The sequence below is a fragment of the Halictus rubicundus genome, chromosome 7 (assembly GCF_050948215.1).
Source record: "Halictus rubicundus isolate RS-2024b chromosome 7, iyHalRubi1_principal, whole genome shotgun sequence".
NCBI lineage: Eukaryota > Metazoa > Arthropoda > Insecta > Hymenoptera > Halictidae > Halictus > Halictus rubicundus.
In genome coordinates this window covers 13,199,306-13,218,284 of record NC_135155.1, presented here as the reverse complement: position 1 = coordinate 13,218,284, position 18,979 = coordinate 13,199,306, and the positions used below count along the sequence as shown (strand labels likewise).

General features: G+C 41.6%; 1 protein-coding gene across 12 annotated transcripts in view; it reads left to right on the top strand.

The window, feature by feature from the left end:
* Positions 1-18,979, top strand: part of LOC143355641 (endochitinase) — a 260,630-nt gene that overhangs the window by 154,898 nt on the left and 86,753 nt on the right. For all 12 annotated transcript variants that reach the window (XR_013082534.1, XM_076790670.1, XM_076790665.1 and 9 more), the window contains 7 exons: positions 6,437-6,647; positions 8,401-8,920; positions 9,168-9,750; positions 10,058-10,274; positions 10,830-11,078; positions 12,611-13,010; positions 17,247-17,553. Coding sequence is in view for 11 of the 12 variants with exons in the window: in XM_076790670.1 (XP_076646785.1) it covers positions 6,437-6,647; positions 8,401-8,920; positions 9,168-9,750; positions 10,058-10,274; positions 10,830-11,078; positions 12,611-13,010; positions 17,247-17,553 (2,487 nt within the window). In the remaining variant the exon portion in view is untranslated. The remainder of the gene's footprint in view (positions 1-6,436; positions 6,648-8,400; positions 8,921-9,167; positions 9,751-10,057; positions 10,275-10,829; positions 11,079-12,610; positions 13,011-17,246; positions 17,554-18,979) is intronic.

The following is an 18,979-nucleotide window of genomic DNA, read 5'->3' as shown; positions in this document are numbered from 1 at the left end:
TGAAAAAGTTGGCAAAAATATCGCGAGATCAAATGATCCGAACAGTATAGTCATGGTACTCGTTGGACTCCTCTTTTCATGCGCTACAACAATATCTAACAGAAACCATAAGTTTCCATATAAAAAAATTCCGGTGACCTTGAAATTTCGTGAAGAGGATGGCCTTGAGAAGAAAGTCTTTCTACCATTACACGTGGTCCTTAAAACAGTATAACTTTGTTTATAAAACAATCAATAAAGCAGATATTTAACCGATCATATGTACAATAAACTCTCCGGAAAGCGCGTGATTAAAAATCTGAACACTCGTGAGAATTGTGCAGCAGTCGTTTAGAAGTCGTTCGGAGTGCATCAGCGAGTGAAACACAGTGAAATTATTCGCGGTTAAATGCGTATGTGTGCGCGTTGATGTTGTTCACCGTTGAACAATCGGCTGATTTTCGCGTCGCGTTGTTCCTTTCTTTCGACGAGCGGGGGCGACCGGCGAGTCGTTTGCGCTCACGTGAATATCGTGTTAATTAACACAATATTATATGACGAGAGAGAACGTACAATAGGAACAACGCGCGTCTGGGTTATTATTCCGCACGGTGTAAATCCATTTAGCGGACCGTTCTACTCCATCCGGCCGTAAACCCGTTTAATGCGGATTTTAATATTCGCGACAATGAACAAGGGAACGGCAAATGGCGGCTGTAAACACACCCTCGCGTGTGCACTTACATTGTACCTGGTTGCATTCGATTCGGCCGTTGGCTTTTAAACAAACTCTCGGGCCAATCAGAAATTTTCTTCAATTAGTTCCCTACTGCTGCTCAATTTCACGGGGTGACACATAAATCACTAGACTATTTGAAATTTTTATTTGTCTATGGAAGAATGCATGTGAATTTGTGAAACATAAGAGGACCATTCTACTTAGAAAAATTTAATTCGTAGCCATCACAATCAAAATAGGAATTAAATTGTGATTAATAGTAAAATCATTAATAATAAAGATGTTCAGGTGTTTGCATTGATATAATAAATAGTCCATCTTTTATGAGGAAAAGATTGAAAATTTTCTAGACACCCGGTATATTCGCCAGCATGAAACATAATTCAGTCTATTGCATGGTAATTTCTCTATTGTCAGACAGTAATTTGGTGATAACGCGATGAAAAGGAACGAACGCGTCGTTAATTGGCAGCTGCCACCGTCCGACCAATTACTGTTCGATACTACTTGCGCTGGCAGTCGCGGGCGACGACAAACTGTCCACGGGAAAAAGTGGCAGTGAGAGAAACAGCATTGTCAGTTACCTCCTCGCATCTCGAACAGCTATGACCCCAATTTGTTACAATATTTTATTTTTAACCCCCACTAAATGGTAAACCACCCTTAAAGGAAAAGAAATTCTTTATTTCGAAAAAGATAAAGTTTGCGAATTTTTTTCTTGGGTAATCACTCGATGAAAAATTTCAACTTTATTCAGACATGTTAATGCGATTTTCACAAACATGTTTCAATTTTTTTCCAAATATTACAAATTGATCAAATTTTGTTTATCTGTTTTGGAACCTCGTTTCGTAGAACATCGATTGCTTAATATTATCGTAAAGGACTGGAACAACCGAATTGAGAAATGTTTATTTCTTGATAAACAGAAATGTATCGTTTAGCAGGTAACACGAGGATTTTGGAAAATTTCAGTCGTTATGGAAATGACAGCGATTTAAATTGGAATGCTCGCTATCGAGACAAATGAAATTCAACATTTAATTTTAACTTCGCGAGATATAGGTCGCTTACAGGTCACGTTATTAACAGCTTTTAATGCATGTTAACGTCAGCTGCAGTCCATCGACTACAACATTGCAAGCTTATCCAGGTTTCGACAGTTTTCTATCATCCCTCTTTCTCAAAAATTTCGTTTCCTGCAGGCGTCGATCGCAGCTCGGATTAACGTCGACGAAGGAATAGGAAAAGGAAAAAAGTACGGGCGATTGATGGATTTTCTATAACGCAGAGGCCACGCCAATGGCAGGGACGTTTTTGCACAGGACGTGGGATCTGTAGTAGTCGCAAAACTGTACGGTGTAGGAAAACTTCTACCTTTAATGGGTCGATATACTTTGATGATAAAAATGCGCTTCCACCTGGGAATTTTTGTGAACGAAACTGATGGCGATATGAATTTCAAACTTTACAGATATACTTATCAATGTTTAGAGAATATACACAATTTTTTTCGTACAAAAATTATGGTTCTATCCAAAGCTATAATTAGTCGAGTAGAAAACTGTACTAAAAGTGACTATTCTGTTTTAAAACGGAAAAAGAAAAAGGGTAATTATTCATATTTCCCGCGACCTTCACAACCTCGACAATCACAAAAGACGTGCAGATTGATTCTGGAAACGAACTATCATACAACAGGGACGAATTGAGCGGAGTAAAAGAGGAAAAATAAGTCGTTCGGATAAATAATTATACACTGGGGACAAAGAGTAAATTCCGCGTTGCAAGTGATCAAATGACAAAAAGAAAATTGGCAAATTCGTGGGAGCAAGATGGAGAACCGTTTCAACATGGTTCCGTGGATCCCGAGCGGTCTTCCGGCTCCGAGTCCCTTTCACTCGCGGATTTCCCGTTGCCTCGGCAAGTCGGATGAATATTTCTCATTAATGAACGAGTACGTCGACTCTCTTGCCTCGGCTTTTTCGAGGTTTCCGCGACGAGGCGCGGAATGGAGCCCAGACAAAACGATCCTCCTGAAATCGTTTGACGCGGCGAGCCCTGAATGAACGGTGAGCCTGTACACTATGCACGCTGCAACGCTGATTGCTGCGAGAGCGCCGCGCATTGTCGACCGCGGAACGCGTACAGTATCGTTTCAAGACTTTCAGCGAGACGGTGAACGAACCGCACTCGAAAGCGAGAGTCGACGAATTGAGAGCACGAGCCGCGAGAAATTTTCTTCGAGGGGCAATTCCGACGATGGATCCCCGAGAAACTGTCGAGTCGTTGACATCGCTTTCCAAATGATTGTGTTACCGGGAAACGAGATACAACGCGATTTTTTTCACAATTTATGGAAATTGAACTTCTGCTAGTGCTGATCAGGTTAGCTGAATTGATTGATTATAATGACACTGTCAAATGAACAATACTTTTGTTATTGATATTTTAATCGTTATTGTCCGAGGATAATAGCATTCGTTATATAAAATTTTTCGAAAGAAAACGCTGATAGTCATAATAGATGTCCATTCCACTTCTATATTGCCAGTGTAAAAGAATAGCAAAGGGGTGGACAGCTATTATGACTGCTAGTCTCCCGCCAGTATCTCAGAAATTTGCATTGCAATAAATGTATAAAAATCCAAAATGTATTGGCGAAAATGAAAAATGAAACTGATGAAGAGTGTTCGTATTCAGTGCAAAATACGCAAAATCGATAAGGAGTCGCCGATTAGTTATCGAAATGCGAGACAAAAGTTAGATTGGTATACTGCGGATTTTTATCTGAAATAAAAATTGTCATTCTTAATAACTTTAGTAAATTGAAAATAATGTAACAGCATTTTTACATCGCGAATATTGTCACTGTCGTGCATCTAATCTACCGATTTCTGTTACAAACGCACGATGATTCCCAGTATATTGACCAGTATGTCTTCTTCAGTGCGAGGAAGTAGAACAAGACAGCCTTTGGCCAGACACAATGGAAAAACTACTGCGGATTTTTATCTGAAATAAAAATTGTCATTCTTAATAACTGTGGTGAATGGAAAATAACGTAACAGCATTTTTACATCGCGAATATTGTCACTGTCGTGCATCTAATCTACCGATTTCTGTTACAAACGCACGATGATTCCCAGTGTATTGATCAGTATGTCTTCTTCAGTGCGAGGAAGTAGAACAAGACAGCCTTTGGTCAGACACACTGTGGAAACTAGATGATTCTGCTTCAGGAGTATCGTCCTACCAGTTGAGCTTAAATTATCTTATTACACATGTTTATCGTATTCTCCAGTATATGCATTCATTAATTTTTACTACTGTAATTAGACATTTTATGCATTCGTAAAGCAATGAGTGGGCGAGAGAAACAATGAAAACATCAAAGAGAAATATTAAAAGAGGAAACATATTTGCATTCAACTCCCATTTTTCACAATTGTCGCATACAATTTTTGATAAAAAAAACTTATTTTTCATAAAAATCCTCAGTCTACCACGAACGATGTTTCCCTGCATGATCTGCATAATGAACATGCACGAGCACTGTCGACGAAACGACGTACTAGAAATACACTTTTCAACGTTGAGAGGCTTCCATTGAATGCGCTAACGTCATTATGATACTAGCAGGGGCTTCCAGGCATTGGTTCAAGGAGCCAGAGGAAGAGCGAGCGAGCGGGATCGATCGATCGCAGAGATCGAGCACTCGGATCCGCGAAGACTGGCGGAAATGATTCCGCGAATGCGACAGAAGCCTGACAAATCGAAAGGCTCGATTCGACGGTTTCGACAGCTCGAACGCCATTGACACGCGTTAGATATCGAGCAGCGGCCGGTTCGCTGCCCCTCGGGGCGAGCATAAATCAACGCGAGTCGTGGACAGAGCACGAGAGAGGAACCCCAGGAAAAACTGCCATAAATTTCGCGGTGGACGTCGTCGGGGCGAACGCTATAGCTCCGGAACAGGCCCGTTTCAATCGCGAACCTCGATTCTCCCGTCGACTTCTCTCCGACTTTTCTTCGGAAAACGTTCGATTCTCCTCGACAATCGAACATCGAGTATCGATGCGAATTAGAAAGGCTTTCGGTCACTCGACATTTTTCTTTTAATTCTGTTTCGCGACAGACACCGGAATAATTAACGCGTTCGTGTCGAGACGTTTTTCATCAGAGTGAAGAATTGTTAATTACCTTTGGGAATATCACGGTAATTAGGCCGATCAATATGACTAACTTGTGAAACATCTGTTAGGACATGGTTGAAGAGATATTGCATTGTGTGTGACATTTTATCCGCTTATTTTAAGACCGTGTGACGAGATTGAATCCTCGGTAAGATTCGATAACATTTTCTTGATTATCTTCTAAGCCGTTGCTGATACCATAAATCGTGTCGAACAAAATTTGTGGATCTACGGGGAACACATTTTTTATGTTCCATTACTTTTTCTCTCGCGACCAACGGTTTCAACAGAAAATTATAGTGAAAGAATATTTATTTTACACTTCGGCGCTACAGAACTATTCGGAATAGAAGTTAATAGAATTAATATAATTAGTAGAAGTAACTTCTTTTTATTGCTGATTCGAATATAAATGAAATTTTTTTGCCCAACTCTTTTTGGAAAATGAGGCAACAGACGACCCACGGGAAAAATACGATATCTCTTAATCGTCCTCAGGTAACCATCAGCGGAATGCGTATTCCGATAAGAGGATAGCGACGGAATTAACAATTTTTCATTCCGTAGGAGAAAGACTTTTGGCACAGCTTCAACCCTCATCTCGCTCTGCACCCGTTGCTTTCCAGCGTTACGCTCGACCAATTTCCGACCGTCATACTGCTTTACCCTTAAATCTTTTCCTCCAGATCGTTCCCGAGGAACACTAATTGCGCGAGTTCCCCCGATTACGTTCTTACCTAGAGCCGGCCGGTCTCCCTCTCTTTCCCGAGAAAAACCTGGATTTTCTTCAATTTTTCCGCCCCCGGGCAAATATTTCTTCCTGCGACCAGACTGCGGACCTCTATGCACTCATGGTTTTTATAAACGTAGGAAATGCAAGAAAACATTTATATCAGTGGAGAATATTCATAGACCAGTCTTCGGATAATCAATTTTCTAGTGGCAGTGAAAGAGATTTCTCTGGGAATGAACACCGAGGAAAATTAGAAATTAACCTGAGCTCTTTTCAGAACAGACGGTACTATTCCGAAAAGTACTATCTAATCTGCTAAAAGTACTATCAAAGTTGACAAAGTCTGTTCAGTTATTGGATGGAAGGACGGGCGAGTGAATAACGCATCGACACCAGATTATCGGTGAAACCATATTAATAAAGTGATAAGAACCTTTTCGTTTGTAACGATTCTTGTATGAAACTTTCACCAACATATCCGTGACACTTTTCTGATTAAAATGAGCCCAAACACGATACAGTTTGAATCGAATTTGCTGGTGTAATCCACGATTTAGTGGAGCCTCTAATATCCGAACTGACGAGGTTAGATTGTTAAATCGTGAATTAAACAACCAAATATGCTCCGAACTATGTCATGTTTGGGCTCGTTTTAATCAGAAAAATGTGGCGAATGCGTCGGTAGCAATTTCATGAAGAAATAAATTTTCCTTTGAAGACGCGTTTACGGATTTCACTGTAATTTTTCTAGAAAAATAGTGAACGTTTCGTGTTTTTGTGTGGTTGCAGGACCGGAAGAGGAGAAACTGCTCGGCTCGATACTGCTTCCGTCGTACCGGGTCACCGTCTGCAAGCCCGAGGACAAGGTTAACAGAAAGTTCGCGTTCAAAGCGGAGCACGCGAACATGAGGACTTACCACTTCGCGGCGGACAGCCGCGATAGCATGAACCAGTGGGTGAACGCGTTGACTCTGGCGACTCTCCTGCAGGACCCGAATCCGTGAGTGCCTCCCTTGTTGATTTTCCACCGTCGTCGATATTATCCAGCACTTCGCGAAACGCCTAGGGTAACCAAGCCCCTGTCAGAGATTCGCAGGCTTTCAACGCCCCTAGACACATCACTCCGTTCTCACGATGCTTGCGAACCTAAGACGCGGTCTTGTCTTGCTTCCAGAAAATTTTAGCACCGTCCACATTATCAAAATGTTTCGAAGAATGCAAGTTTTACGAGTAGACGGATTTTTGACATTTATGGGGAAATGGGCGAGTGAAAAATAATTAGACGAATTCACTGTTGTACATTTGTATAATCCATTAAAATTATGGGTCATTATCAGACCTGAATATTTCTGAAATATTATTTCAAATAACACGTTACTTTATTTTGTAATTATTTTAAATAATTATGAAATCATTCTTCAACATTAGACCTGATTATCAGGTTTGAGTCCAGCTTATACCGACACTGATCAGTATTTCAAATAAATCAATACAATTTTAATTTTCAAATAACGGTGCGCACAGTAAAGATACCGGCGCGAAATAAACTATTTCAAATAGTTATTTCTTATTTTCATTTCAACTAAAATTTGCCCAGGTCTGCCTGAGCAAGATGTCGAGATGATGGTAGGATCGAAGTGATTACAGAATTAGCCGATTTGCCGAGCAATTAGCCTGCACCGAAGAAGCAGCATGAGTCTGGCAAACGGAACGCGAAATTCGCTTTGTTTCCCCACGAGAGTATGGCAGGGGTAGCGACTATAGTTCAGCATCGAATGCAAGCGAATGCAGCGATCCGCGCTGCATCGCGGCTGCTCTCGTTCCGCGCGTAATCGCGACCCAACTATCCCAACTCGTTAGTTTGCTTCCTGGAAGTTAACCACGGATAAACCGGAGTTCCAGAGGGCTCGGTTACTGTGCGGGGGCTGGTTTCTCGTTGCACCCCGTTGTCCCCAACGGAAAAAAAAGAACTGCGAGACGCCCGTTTCATTTGCCAGCGAATTTTCCTTCTGTCCCGGGTCCGTCAGCGGTTTCCAGTTTGCTCAAAGCTAATGACTGCGACTCTGAACACGACCGAAAACCTTGTCTAGCTCTCCTCTCTTCGAGGGAGACCGGACAGAGAGTGGCCGGCCCTTATTTGACCTCTGGCTTTTCGAAATAACCGCGCGCGAGCAAGCAGTTTTGATGCTGAACGGACTTTTCAGAGTCTGTTTGCGGGAATCGTGGGCAAAGGGTCAGACCGTATTAAGGCATGTCGAAAATGCCCATGAGCCAATTTGGACCGGAAATAGCTGGTTCGGTAGTTTACCAAGAAAGAACCCTTTCTACCAAGTTTCAGCCCTATACCTCGTCTGTGAGGGTAGTTACAAGGACCAAAAGGAAAACCAGTTTTGGACCCATTTTCGCTATTTAATTGCATCTGAAAATTCTAAAAAAAATCCAAATCAGTTCTACATATCGAACCACATATTGGAGAATTTTTTCCGATTTTTTAGTTTGAAACTCTGGTTGTAAAAAATGAAAAACCCGAAAAAATTCGAAAATACACAGATTTCATATTGAAGCTTAAGAGCGACCACCATGGAAAATAATTTAATAATAAGGTGTTGTGGTCAACACTATCTCCAGTTTTTTTCCTATTTTTTGCTACGTCGTTTCATCAATTTTTTCGACGTTTTAGATTAGTTATGGTACGGTAATACTTACAGAAAGAAGAACATACCCTAATGAAAATGATTTCAAAATGATTGCAGAGGAGCCGGCGAAGCGGCAGTGGTGATCGAGATCGCAGGCCAGCAAGATGGCGAGCGCAGCGCGCGTCCCAGTGTCTCCTCGATCTCCTCGATCCTAAATCAGAGTGCAGACGATAGTGATTCAGGTTTCCACGGTTTTCAGTCCCGAGATGAACCCAGCCACGCCTCGAACAACAATTCTAGCCCAAATAGCGTGAACACAGCCTCCTTCCCGAATCTGAGCGGCAGCAACGGCAATTCGAGCACCAACAACGGGAACAATAATAATATGAACAATAACAACGGCAGTGTTACGATGAATACGACGAATAACAATCAGAACGAAGTTGTTCAGCCTATGGTCAATGGTTGGATTCAGCAACAGTCACAATACGGACAGCCTGGAACTTCACAGCATCAGCAACAACAACAATATGGGACGTTGATGCAGGCTGGACAACAGATGCAACAGGTCTATCCTCATCAGGCCTTGATGCACCAACATTTGAGTCATCAGAACACTGTCCAACCTCATCATCAGGTAACAGTGTCTTCTTTCTTATGATATTAATTTTTCAAGTTGCAAAGGTACAGGATGTCCGGACTGAAGACTACCTAGATATCTTTCTCGATTTATCACGATACAAAACAGTTGTTTTATGCATTTAAATGGGATCACAAAAGACCAATAATTAGATACAACATATTTCTTCCAAGATCGTTCTTGGCGAACGAAATGAATGAATGACTGACTCGTTATTACATGAAAAATCTCGTATCGTTTTCAGGTTCATCAGCAGAAGTTCCAACAGCAACAGCAACAAACCCAGTCCCCGGTAACGGTTCAAACAGTCCAACCAATGCCCAGGAAATTCGGCCAGCCAATTTACGCTAATGCACCGCCGAAACCAAGAAGGTTAACAGACGGTTCAACAGAATATTCAACGCCTTCGCCTGATCCCGATTACCGGAAGTCACCGGTGTCCCCAGATGTCACCGTGACAAGCAAGAGTCCCATGTCCGATTACGACAGAGGCAGCATGATCTACGGGACGAGAATGAGTCAGCCGAGTCAACAGAGTCTGAGAACGGACAAATCGGGTTTGACCTACGGCTACAGCCAGGTGCAAACTGAAAGACGCACGCCGGATACTTATGGTCGTAGTGCGGCGAAACCTAGGTCTTCCAGAGGGAATGGCGACTATGAGGACGTCTATGGGGCACCGCAGCTTTATCAGAGACCAGCTGGGCCTGTTGGATATTCGAAGGGAGCCTCGCCGGCGCCTATTCCTATTCCTCTGTATGCTCAACAACATCAGCAGTATCAGCAGCATCAGCAACAAATGCTTTCCCCGGCTGCTACGACTAATGGTTAGTATAGTTAATAATAGTCATGAAAGTGAATTGGAGTGTGTGGATTTGTTGAGGATTTTTTTTTTTTGGAGTGAGTTGGTTTTGGTTGGAGGATGTTTGAGTTTGTTTGTTTGGTATAGGAAAGTGTTGGGAATCCATTTTTACAGAATACATTGTAAAATGTTTACAGTGTCAGCTCGGTTGTAGAAAGTTTGAACTCGTTTGTTTGAATTAGTTTGCAATATGATTTCTAACGAGTATTCCAATGTTCTCTACCATAAGCAACGAATGTTAATCGTTCAATATAATGATTATTGCAAAACAGCGCCGATAATGAGGCAACCCCGCGCTCAACCACCTCCACGACCCCACAGCGCGGATTTCCTAGAGTATGAAGCCACCAGGAGGCCTCAGCAACAAATGCCGAGCCATTGTGACGACACGCTAAACCAACAGAGGCGTCCACAGAGGCCTAAATCGAGTTTAGACATAGTGACGCCATCAGACGCGGCTAGCGACGGATATTTCTACTCCGAAGAACGGTAACTATATCTGCAACACCTCCATCCAATCCCTAACCAAATGACAAAACTATTTTATTTTCAATCCTTTTTTTCCGTGAAACTTTTACCCACACATCCGTCACATCTGTCCGATTAAAACGAGTCCAAACACGCCATCATTCAGAGCATATTTGTTCGTTTAATCCACGATTTAGTGATCCAACTCCGCCGGTTCGGATAATCGAGGTTCTGCTGAATCGTGGATTACACAATCAAACGCGAACCGAATTGCATCGTGTTTGGGCTCATTTTAATCAGAAGAACGCCACGAATATGCCAGTACAAGTTTCACAAAAAAAAATTCTTGAAGACAAAAATATCAATAAATTAGTACACAACATAAGCGGCATTTTGGAAGTTCTCCACATTACTGTACTTCACCGGGGACTCGTACGCTGTTATTGTACAAAAGCTAGTTGGAGTTGGACAGTCGGGGGTCCCTGTCGCGATAGTATTTCTGGGGTTAAGAACTATCGGGCGAGGAGCGTTCGACGTGACAATGGGACACTGTTATTTTCGATATGTTTGGATCAGATACGCGGCCCAGATGCGGCAGTCGGCGGTTTATCTACACCAGGCGCCGCAGCACCACCAGCAACAAAGGAACCAATCGCTTTCCAGGGCGACAATGCCGGCGAAGCTAACGGGAGGCCGTGATAGGGCCGACGAAAGTAGGATAGCCACGTTGCCGGAAGCTTCCTGCTCCGGGCTGAGGCGAGGACAACGCGAGCACGTCCATCAGCAGCACGTGATGTCGCATCAATCGTTGCAGAGGCACACCGAGTGAGTCTACCTTGCGTAGAATCCCCTGTCGATCATACGTCAATCCTCCCTTTCAGCCACTTAAACCTCATCCGTCCTCCATTTTGAATAGGACGACACACACACACACTCTGCCAAGTTTCGAAATCCTGGCCAAAAGTGTAAAAATTGTTTCCTTGTTTAAAAAATTGATGTATCGTATTTAATCTAGGAACAATTAAATCATGATTTTTCACCAATACCAGTTTTTATTCTATAATTCTTTCGGAGATATGCGATCTCAAAGTTGTTAGTTGTATAGTGCATAATGTTTGAAGCAATATTGGAACTGTTTAGTGTTGCACAGTAATGTTTGTAACATTATATACAGGGTGTCTCATTGACCTCTGCAACCCCTAATAACTTTACTATTTATGCAGACACAAGGGGGAACACAAGTTTTTGCCGGTGAAGGTCATCTCAAGGTTATATTTTCCGAGATCTTACGAACAGTAATAATTTTTTTAATGGAATTACTTATTATTTATGCTCTATTTGCAAACATTTTTTACCATCCTTCAGTTTTCCAGTAAAAAATTGTTAAGCATGATCTATTTTTAAATAACGTAATAACAGGGTTTACTCTTTTAAAGTAGCATGATCGAAGTTCAAGTTTCATTGGCCATCGATGGCAGACAGATTCGCCCATAAGTCGTATCAGTATGTACGGTTTGGAACATCGCCAGAATTCGATTAGGTGTGGCATTATTAAAATTCTAAGGGCGCATCGAGCTCGCGAGAACAGTATCGATATAGTCATTGTTCGTGGACTCGCTCTTAAATGCAATGCTCGTCTGACTGAAGAAAATCAATTGTCAAAGACGCGGTCGCTTTCGTTCAACAAGTCTGCGATTCAAAAGCCATTGGAAACATAACATTATGTAAGAACATTAACCGAGTGCGATCCTAAATATTAAAATTTTCCAAATCACCACTCATAGCCATTCGCCAAAATTTTACTCTCCTTTAACGAACACTAATCTATCCAAAATCGCGGAAATCATTGGAAAACTTACAAAACAGATTTGTTGAAAGTCAGCGACAAAAATATTTTTTTTTTATTTTTATTGACAGACTCATTAAAAACAACGAAATTCAATCTATTGAGAGTCCCGCATGATTCAATTATTATAAATTCAAGATTGAGTAGAGGTACCAAGAAGTTTGTTTCGGGGCATCAGGATGATCGGAGTGATTTGTTAAAAACCACTACAAGGCTTGCAGAACTGTCTTATTCAGGATCAACAACAAAACATCGTCGGCATTTAACAAAGCCACTGAAAAATAGAAAATATCGATAGGCTTACAAATTCATTGAAAGTACTAAGTACAATATTTTTACTAATGTATCGGAGGGGCAAGACTAGAATCTTTTCCAACAACAAAAGTGGTAGACGGTTAGACAAACCTCTTAAAAAAGCCAATAAATTGAATGTATTGAGGGCTTCGAATGTATGTAGTCCAATTATCAAAGATCTACTGAGGGTAGCAAAAGGTCTGTTTTTGGAAATTAGGATTTCCAGCAACAGCGAGGCGAAGCTGAGGCGGTCGTTGCGCGAGAAAAGCTACGAGCCGACTGGCCGGGAGTTGAGTCACGTCGAGGACGGCAGTTCTTCGGTTCCGCGAAGAATTCCGAGGGAGTACGAGGGGTGGGGGAGGCCGGCGAGTCACACGAGTCACACGAGTCACGCGAGTCACACGAGTCACACGAGTCAGGGGACTCACGTGGCTCAGACGTGTCACACGGCTCGCGCCTCCCAAAGGCGATGGAACGACCAGCAACAGTTCTGCAGGTCCGCATCCGCGCGGCTACCGAGGACAAGACACCCGGCTGCCCTCGACCCGGACGACGACGACTACGCCGAACGATCCTCCGAGCAGGACTCGAGGGACGGTGAACGCAAGATCCAGCAGGTTAGTACCCTCCCTTACACCTCATCTTATTCAAACGAACGCCCAGAATGTCTAGAAGTCTAGGATAAGTGTCTGCAAAAGAGTACCAATGGGATGAAATTCAGTCTTGTGTCGTAACTAGAATGTTACCTTAACACTAGGTTTACGGGACCCGTCAAAATGACGGGTTCTAATATTTTTAATTTACGATTACTGAGATTGCGAAGATCCATCTACGTGGAATTACTCAACGAACTTATTTCCTTAGGTATATATTATTTAAAAAATGGCTGAAAGCTTGGATAGACTCATTCTTCTTATTTTTATGAAGTAATGTAAAACACTCACTTTTAATGCTCCGTGAACCTAGTGTTAATCGAAAGAACGTAATTCTACATTCTTAACCCAGTTTACCTATCATACTGCAAAAGCACATCAATTTTTTAAAAAATCTGTTTGGTCTGCAAGTGACTATTAATTCCATATTATAATTCTGTGGAAGGCAAGCATGTGATATGAACATTCGCGTGAAATGAGGTCATTAGACATTCAATTAAAAAAATGTATTTCTGTACGCTGTTATTAACCGCAAACATCTCGTGTGAGCATGTAAAATAAACATTTGCGTGGAATCAGGTCATTAGATATTCAATTATAAAAAAATTATTTCTCTACCACGAACATTAATTCCGAAACACTGTGTAGGCAAGCATTTAATGTTAAACACGTGGCGTGGAGTCGGATCATTATGGAATTAGATCACGGGGGGAATTCTTTTCGCAAACGTTTCGTAACGACGCCCGGCATTGTGCTAGTGTTACCACATCAGGGAGCAGGCTAATAAATCTATGTCGCCCGCTTATCTATCCGCTAATTTCAATTAACTCAGCTGCTCCCGGAGCGTTCGCCAGTCCACGAGTCAATTACCTTAACGAGACTACTTTCTTCGCCGAAAGGGACAGTCTCGGTGACCTTGACAGACAACATCCGTCAGAGCACCAGCGATCCCATTGCTTACAATTGATGCACGTCATAACAACGCTCAACATGAACTCTAAATATGGACTTTAGAATCTAAAACGTTCACTCAAAATTAAACCATATATTCAAGACAAGTGTTCACGCTCGATTTTCTAAAAAATGAGAATTCAAACGAAAATTTCTTATTCCACGTTTCCGACTCATTTTTGAACGTAGAGTCAGCCTCATTACTTGTGATCAATTAAAATTTAAGTAACTCCACTCGACAAGTGTTCACACTCGATTTTCTCAAAAACGAGGGTTCAAACGAAAAATCTGTACTCCACGTTTGTTACACATTTTTTCACATAAAATTGTACCCATCGTGTATTTTCATTCCAAATGAAACTAAACGTCTAGGGCAAGTGTTCACACTTGATTTTCTCAAAAACGAAGGTTCGAACGAAAAATTCTTATCCCACGTTTCTTACTAATTTTTCAACATAGAATCGTGCTCGTTATTTGTGTATAATTAAAATTGAAATAAGCCTACCCGACAAGTGTTCACACTGATTTTTCTCGGAAGCTACGCTTTAAACGAAAAATCTTTATACCACATTTCCAATTTATTTTTCAACATAGAATCAGACCCGTCGTCGACATTCATCCAAAATCAAAGCAAATGTTCAGGATAGGTGTTCACACTCGATTTTTTCGAAAACGAAGGTTCGAACGAAAAAATCTTATTCCACACTTTCGACATATTTTTCAAGGAAGAATCACTCTCACCACTTGTACTCAATTGCAACTAAATAAAGCCTACTCGACAACTGTTCACGCGCGATTTTCTCGGAAACGAGGACTCGAATGAAAAACCATACAGTTCAGAATCGGCTCCGTTTGCATCGTCGTTTACGGAACAGCAGGCACAGTCATCGGCGAGATATGTAGACCAGAGATTTCGAAAATTGCCTTGCGACGAGAGCCGTTAGAGCAGGATGTCTCAGGTTCGCGTTACCGGTTCACGCAGCCATCGCGAGGTTACTGGGAGATGAGTCACAGGTTCGGTTCGTCCGCTTCGTTCACTTTCCTCGCGTGATCTCGAACCGTGTCCGACCGGTGCGATGACGGACAGAACAATTCGTTCGCCCCGCAGCCAAACTTGATGATTCATACGCGTGCAACCTGTGTTCTACCCTGCATTTTAAAGTCGCTTCCACCGCGTGCCGTTCCGTAATAACGCTTTCACCGCGGCCCGTTCCATCATCCTCGTCGTCCCGGCTAAGCTGCCTAACCCTTTATAAATCATAATCCCTGGAAACGTGAACCAAAAAAAAAGGGAGAACGATTTTCGTTGCACACGTTGCGCATTACGCGCTGAGCAAGATTAATTGGCCGGCTTCTATCTGCGAAAGTGCTTCCGATTGATAACGGGCTGACGGGGGTGCTACTGTTATCAGAAATCATTTGTTACATTCTCAGACTGAGAAACGAGACGTTTCTAAATATTGTTGTCACGGAGGAATTTTATTATGAACATTTTTCGTCGTGAAGAGATGTTTATGATAACGGGATTGAAATAAAACTTTGTCTTTTTATTGAAAGATTTTTTTTTTGTTAAATTAAATAATGGTAAGGATTGTGTATTCTTATTGTCAAATTGAGTATTTTTATGTACTTGTAGCACTTTTTCTCTTTCGATACCGTTCAAGCTCCCAACAATTTGCATAAAATGTGCTTCAGTGAAAAATGATAGAATGTTAGGTTTTTAATTCATTGGAAAAATATCCAAGTCTTGGTTCTTGATTATGCAATAATAATAATAATAGCGTTTCGTCTCGTTATTATTACACATTTATTCGAACCAATGAGCCTGTCACAAAGGATTAAACAAGCTCATTCAGAATAATGGTAGTACGCGAGAATGTATAAAATTGTAATATTACGAGAATTACTGGAATACAGTTCATACTAATGAGCACGAGTTTGTTGCATCGACGTGCGAATTTTCGATTCAGAGAACGTACATTAGAATTTACAATTCATTCTACCATTTTCGAACGCGCACATTCGCGAAATAGTGATGAATAATTAATTGCGGCAGATTATCTTGTCAAATAATATCACGATAAACGGTTTTGTTTCAAATCACAGTATCTTTTCAAATAATAATTGTTTCGGTTCGGATAATAGAAGATCCACTGCACAGTGCATTAAACAGTTGAACAAACGATCCAAATTGCATCGTGTTTGGACTCATTTTAATCAGAAAAACGTTACAAATATGCTAGTGAGTGATCCGAAAAAAATCCTTGAAAACAAACCAATTTTGTCAGAAAAAAGTTGAACGTACATTTCATAAGCGTATTCGTGACATTTTTCTGTTCAAAACGAGTCCAAACACGACATTGTTCGGCGCACATTTGCCCGTATAATTCACGGTTTAGTAATCGAACTCCATCGGTTCGGATAATAGAGGTTCCACTATATCGTGGATTAAACAGTTAAACACGAACCAAATTGCATCGTGTTTGGACTCATTTTAACCAGAAAAATGTCAGGAACATGCCGCTAAAACTTCCATAAAAAAATCATCAAAAACAAAAAACTTTTTATCGGTTTAGCATCGTATTAAGGGCCCGGGGTAGTCCCGTGACTATTTAATTAATAATTTCCATTCACAGCCTCCAGACACAGACTTAAGATCCGTCTTGGTATTGATCCGACGAGTTTCAAGTCTGTGACTAAACTTGTCACATATTTTGCACCGTATGATCGATATTACGAATTCTGACGCCAGAAACGTGCTTCAAGTTTTTCGCTTTATTTCGCAGAGAATCAAGACAAAATATAGCTGAATTTGTAGCTGGAGATATTTTCTAGTGCTCGCTGCTCTCGACATCATCCAGCAAACTCATCCAATGGCATAAAAATGCTTGGATTCCACGGCACGCGCATCGTCAATTTTTGGCCTACTTCGAACGCTTATATTACCAAATATCTACATAATCTCGGCAGTTCCTGACCAGCGCGCACTAGATTGAACCTTCCTCTTTCGAATGAGTCCTTTACGAGCGCAAAATTTTCTTATATAAGGACGAAAACTTGAGGCACGTGAAACCATTTTTTGCCGGTAAGGTAGTCACTCTACCTTATCGCGAATCTACGGAGACCGGGGATATCAACATGGCGGTAGATTACCAAGCAGATCCCGACCAGTTTCCGTCGGAAAATTGATCAACGAGTCAAATAAATGTCCGCGTGAGCAACACATACAAAAATCGCATAACGTTGCAGCGGGAGGAGTCGATGAAGCGTCTGCTGGAGTGGAAGCAGCGTATGCTGCAGTCGCCGTTAACCCGTAAACCGTCGGCGTCGGCGAACAGGGGCAGCAGGGCTTCGAACGAGCTGTCGAGCTACTACAAGCAACAGGCGCTCCTGGAGTTGGCCGCCCACGAGGCGTCGGTCGCCGAGGTCCGTCACTCTAGGCGCCGGGAGCTGAGGGACGACGGCCATCGTCCACACGTGCGCAGCAAGAGCACCGACGGCAGGCGCACCGTCGCGAACGTTTCTCGGTACAACAGCTACTCCAGCGACGACGAAGGTAGGGACGACTCGCCTGAACTTTTTATCTGAGAGTTTTATGGCTTCGCCCGGCCGCTCGTGGGTCTCCCCTTCTTCGGATCAAACATGCTCCAGGATATCCACATAATGTACACGTATACGCGGTCAGAAGTGTCTCTGTACACCCCTTCGGGTATACCAGCCCCCCATAACTGAAAATGGAGTGAACCCTTTTAACCACTTTCCCTACGATTTGAGACGAAGTAACATTTTCAACACCCTGCCTTTTGATTTAAAGTGTAGTAACATTTTCAACACTTTGCCTTATGATTTAAAATGCAGTAACACTTTCAACACTCCGCCTTATGATTTAAAATGTAGTAACATATTCAACACCCTGCCTTATGATTTAAAATGTAGTAACATTTTTAACACCCGCCTTAGGATTTAAAATGTAGTAACATTTTCAACACTTTGCCTTATAATTTAAAATCTAGTAACTTTTTCATCACCCTGCCTTATGATTTAAAGTCTAGTAACATTTTCATCACCCTGCCCTATGACTTAAAATGTAGTAACATTTTCAACACTTTGCCTTATAATTTAAAATCTAGTAACATTTTCAACACCCTGCCCTATGATTTAAAATGTAGTAACATTTTCAACATCCTGCCTTATGATTTAAAATAGTGTAGGAACTTTCTAACCCCTTGGCTTAACTAAGATAGATTAACCCTTTCCAACCCCCTACTTTATGATTCTAAACAGACTAACCTTATTTACCCCTTGCCTTATAATTTAAAATATAGTAACCCCTTTCCAACCCCTTCCTTTGTGATTTAAAATAGAGTACGAGTTCCTTTTAATTTCTTGTCTTATGATTTTAGATAGAATAGGAGTTGTTTAACCTGTTGATTTATGATTTAGAATGGAGTAAAAGTTAAGCAAAGCTTGAAATGTAGGGGGCATGGGGTGTACAGAGACATTTTTCTGGCCGATCGTTTATAGCCGTTTCGAAGCTCTTTTGGGTTCGAGAGGGAATCGCTGCTGCCTCGTCACCTCGATACGGTTTTCGTTGGTTGACTCAAGTTGTTCGCCTCGGCAAGGCCAAGTTGCCGCTCCTCAAGATCGCGAACGTTACTTCGACACGTTCCTCGACTGCTACGTGGACTGATCGTGGCTGTCGTAAGCAGGAAAACGTTGTCCTCGACACGCTGACATTATTTCTTTTCTGTTTTCAAATTTATAGTTCGCTGAGAACGATAGAAAATTAAATTGTTCTACCGTTGCGCAGTCCAAAGAAGATTAAACGTTGATGAAAGAAAATAATTGTTTGGGTATCGATGGAAAATTTAAAACGATCGTTCCGTTCTTCGTTTATCAGAATATTTGCGGAATTTCTAATCCTTTATTATGATTTAGATTCATGTTCCTCTCAAAATCTATCAAAAGATACTTTTTCAAAT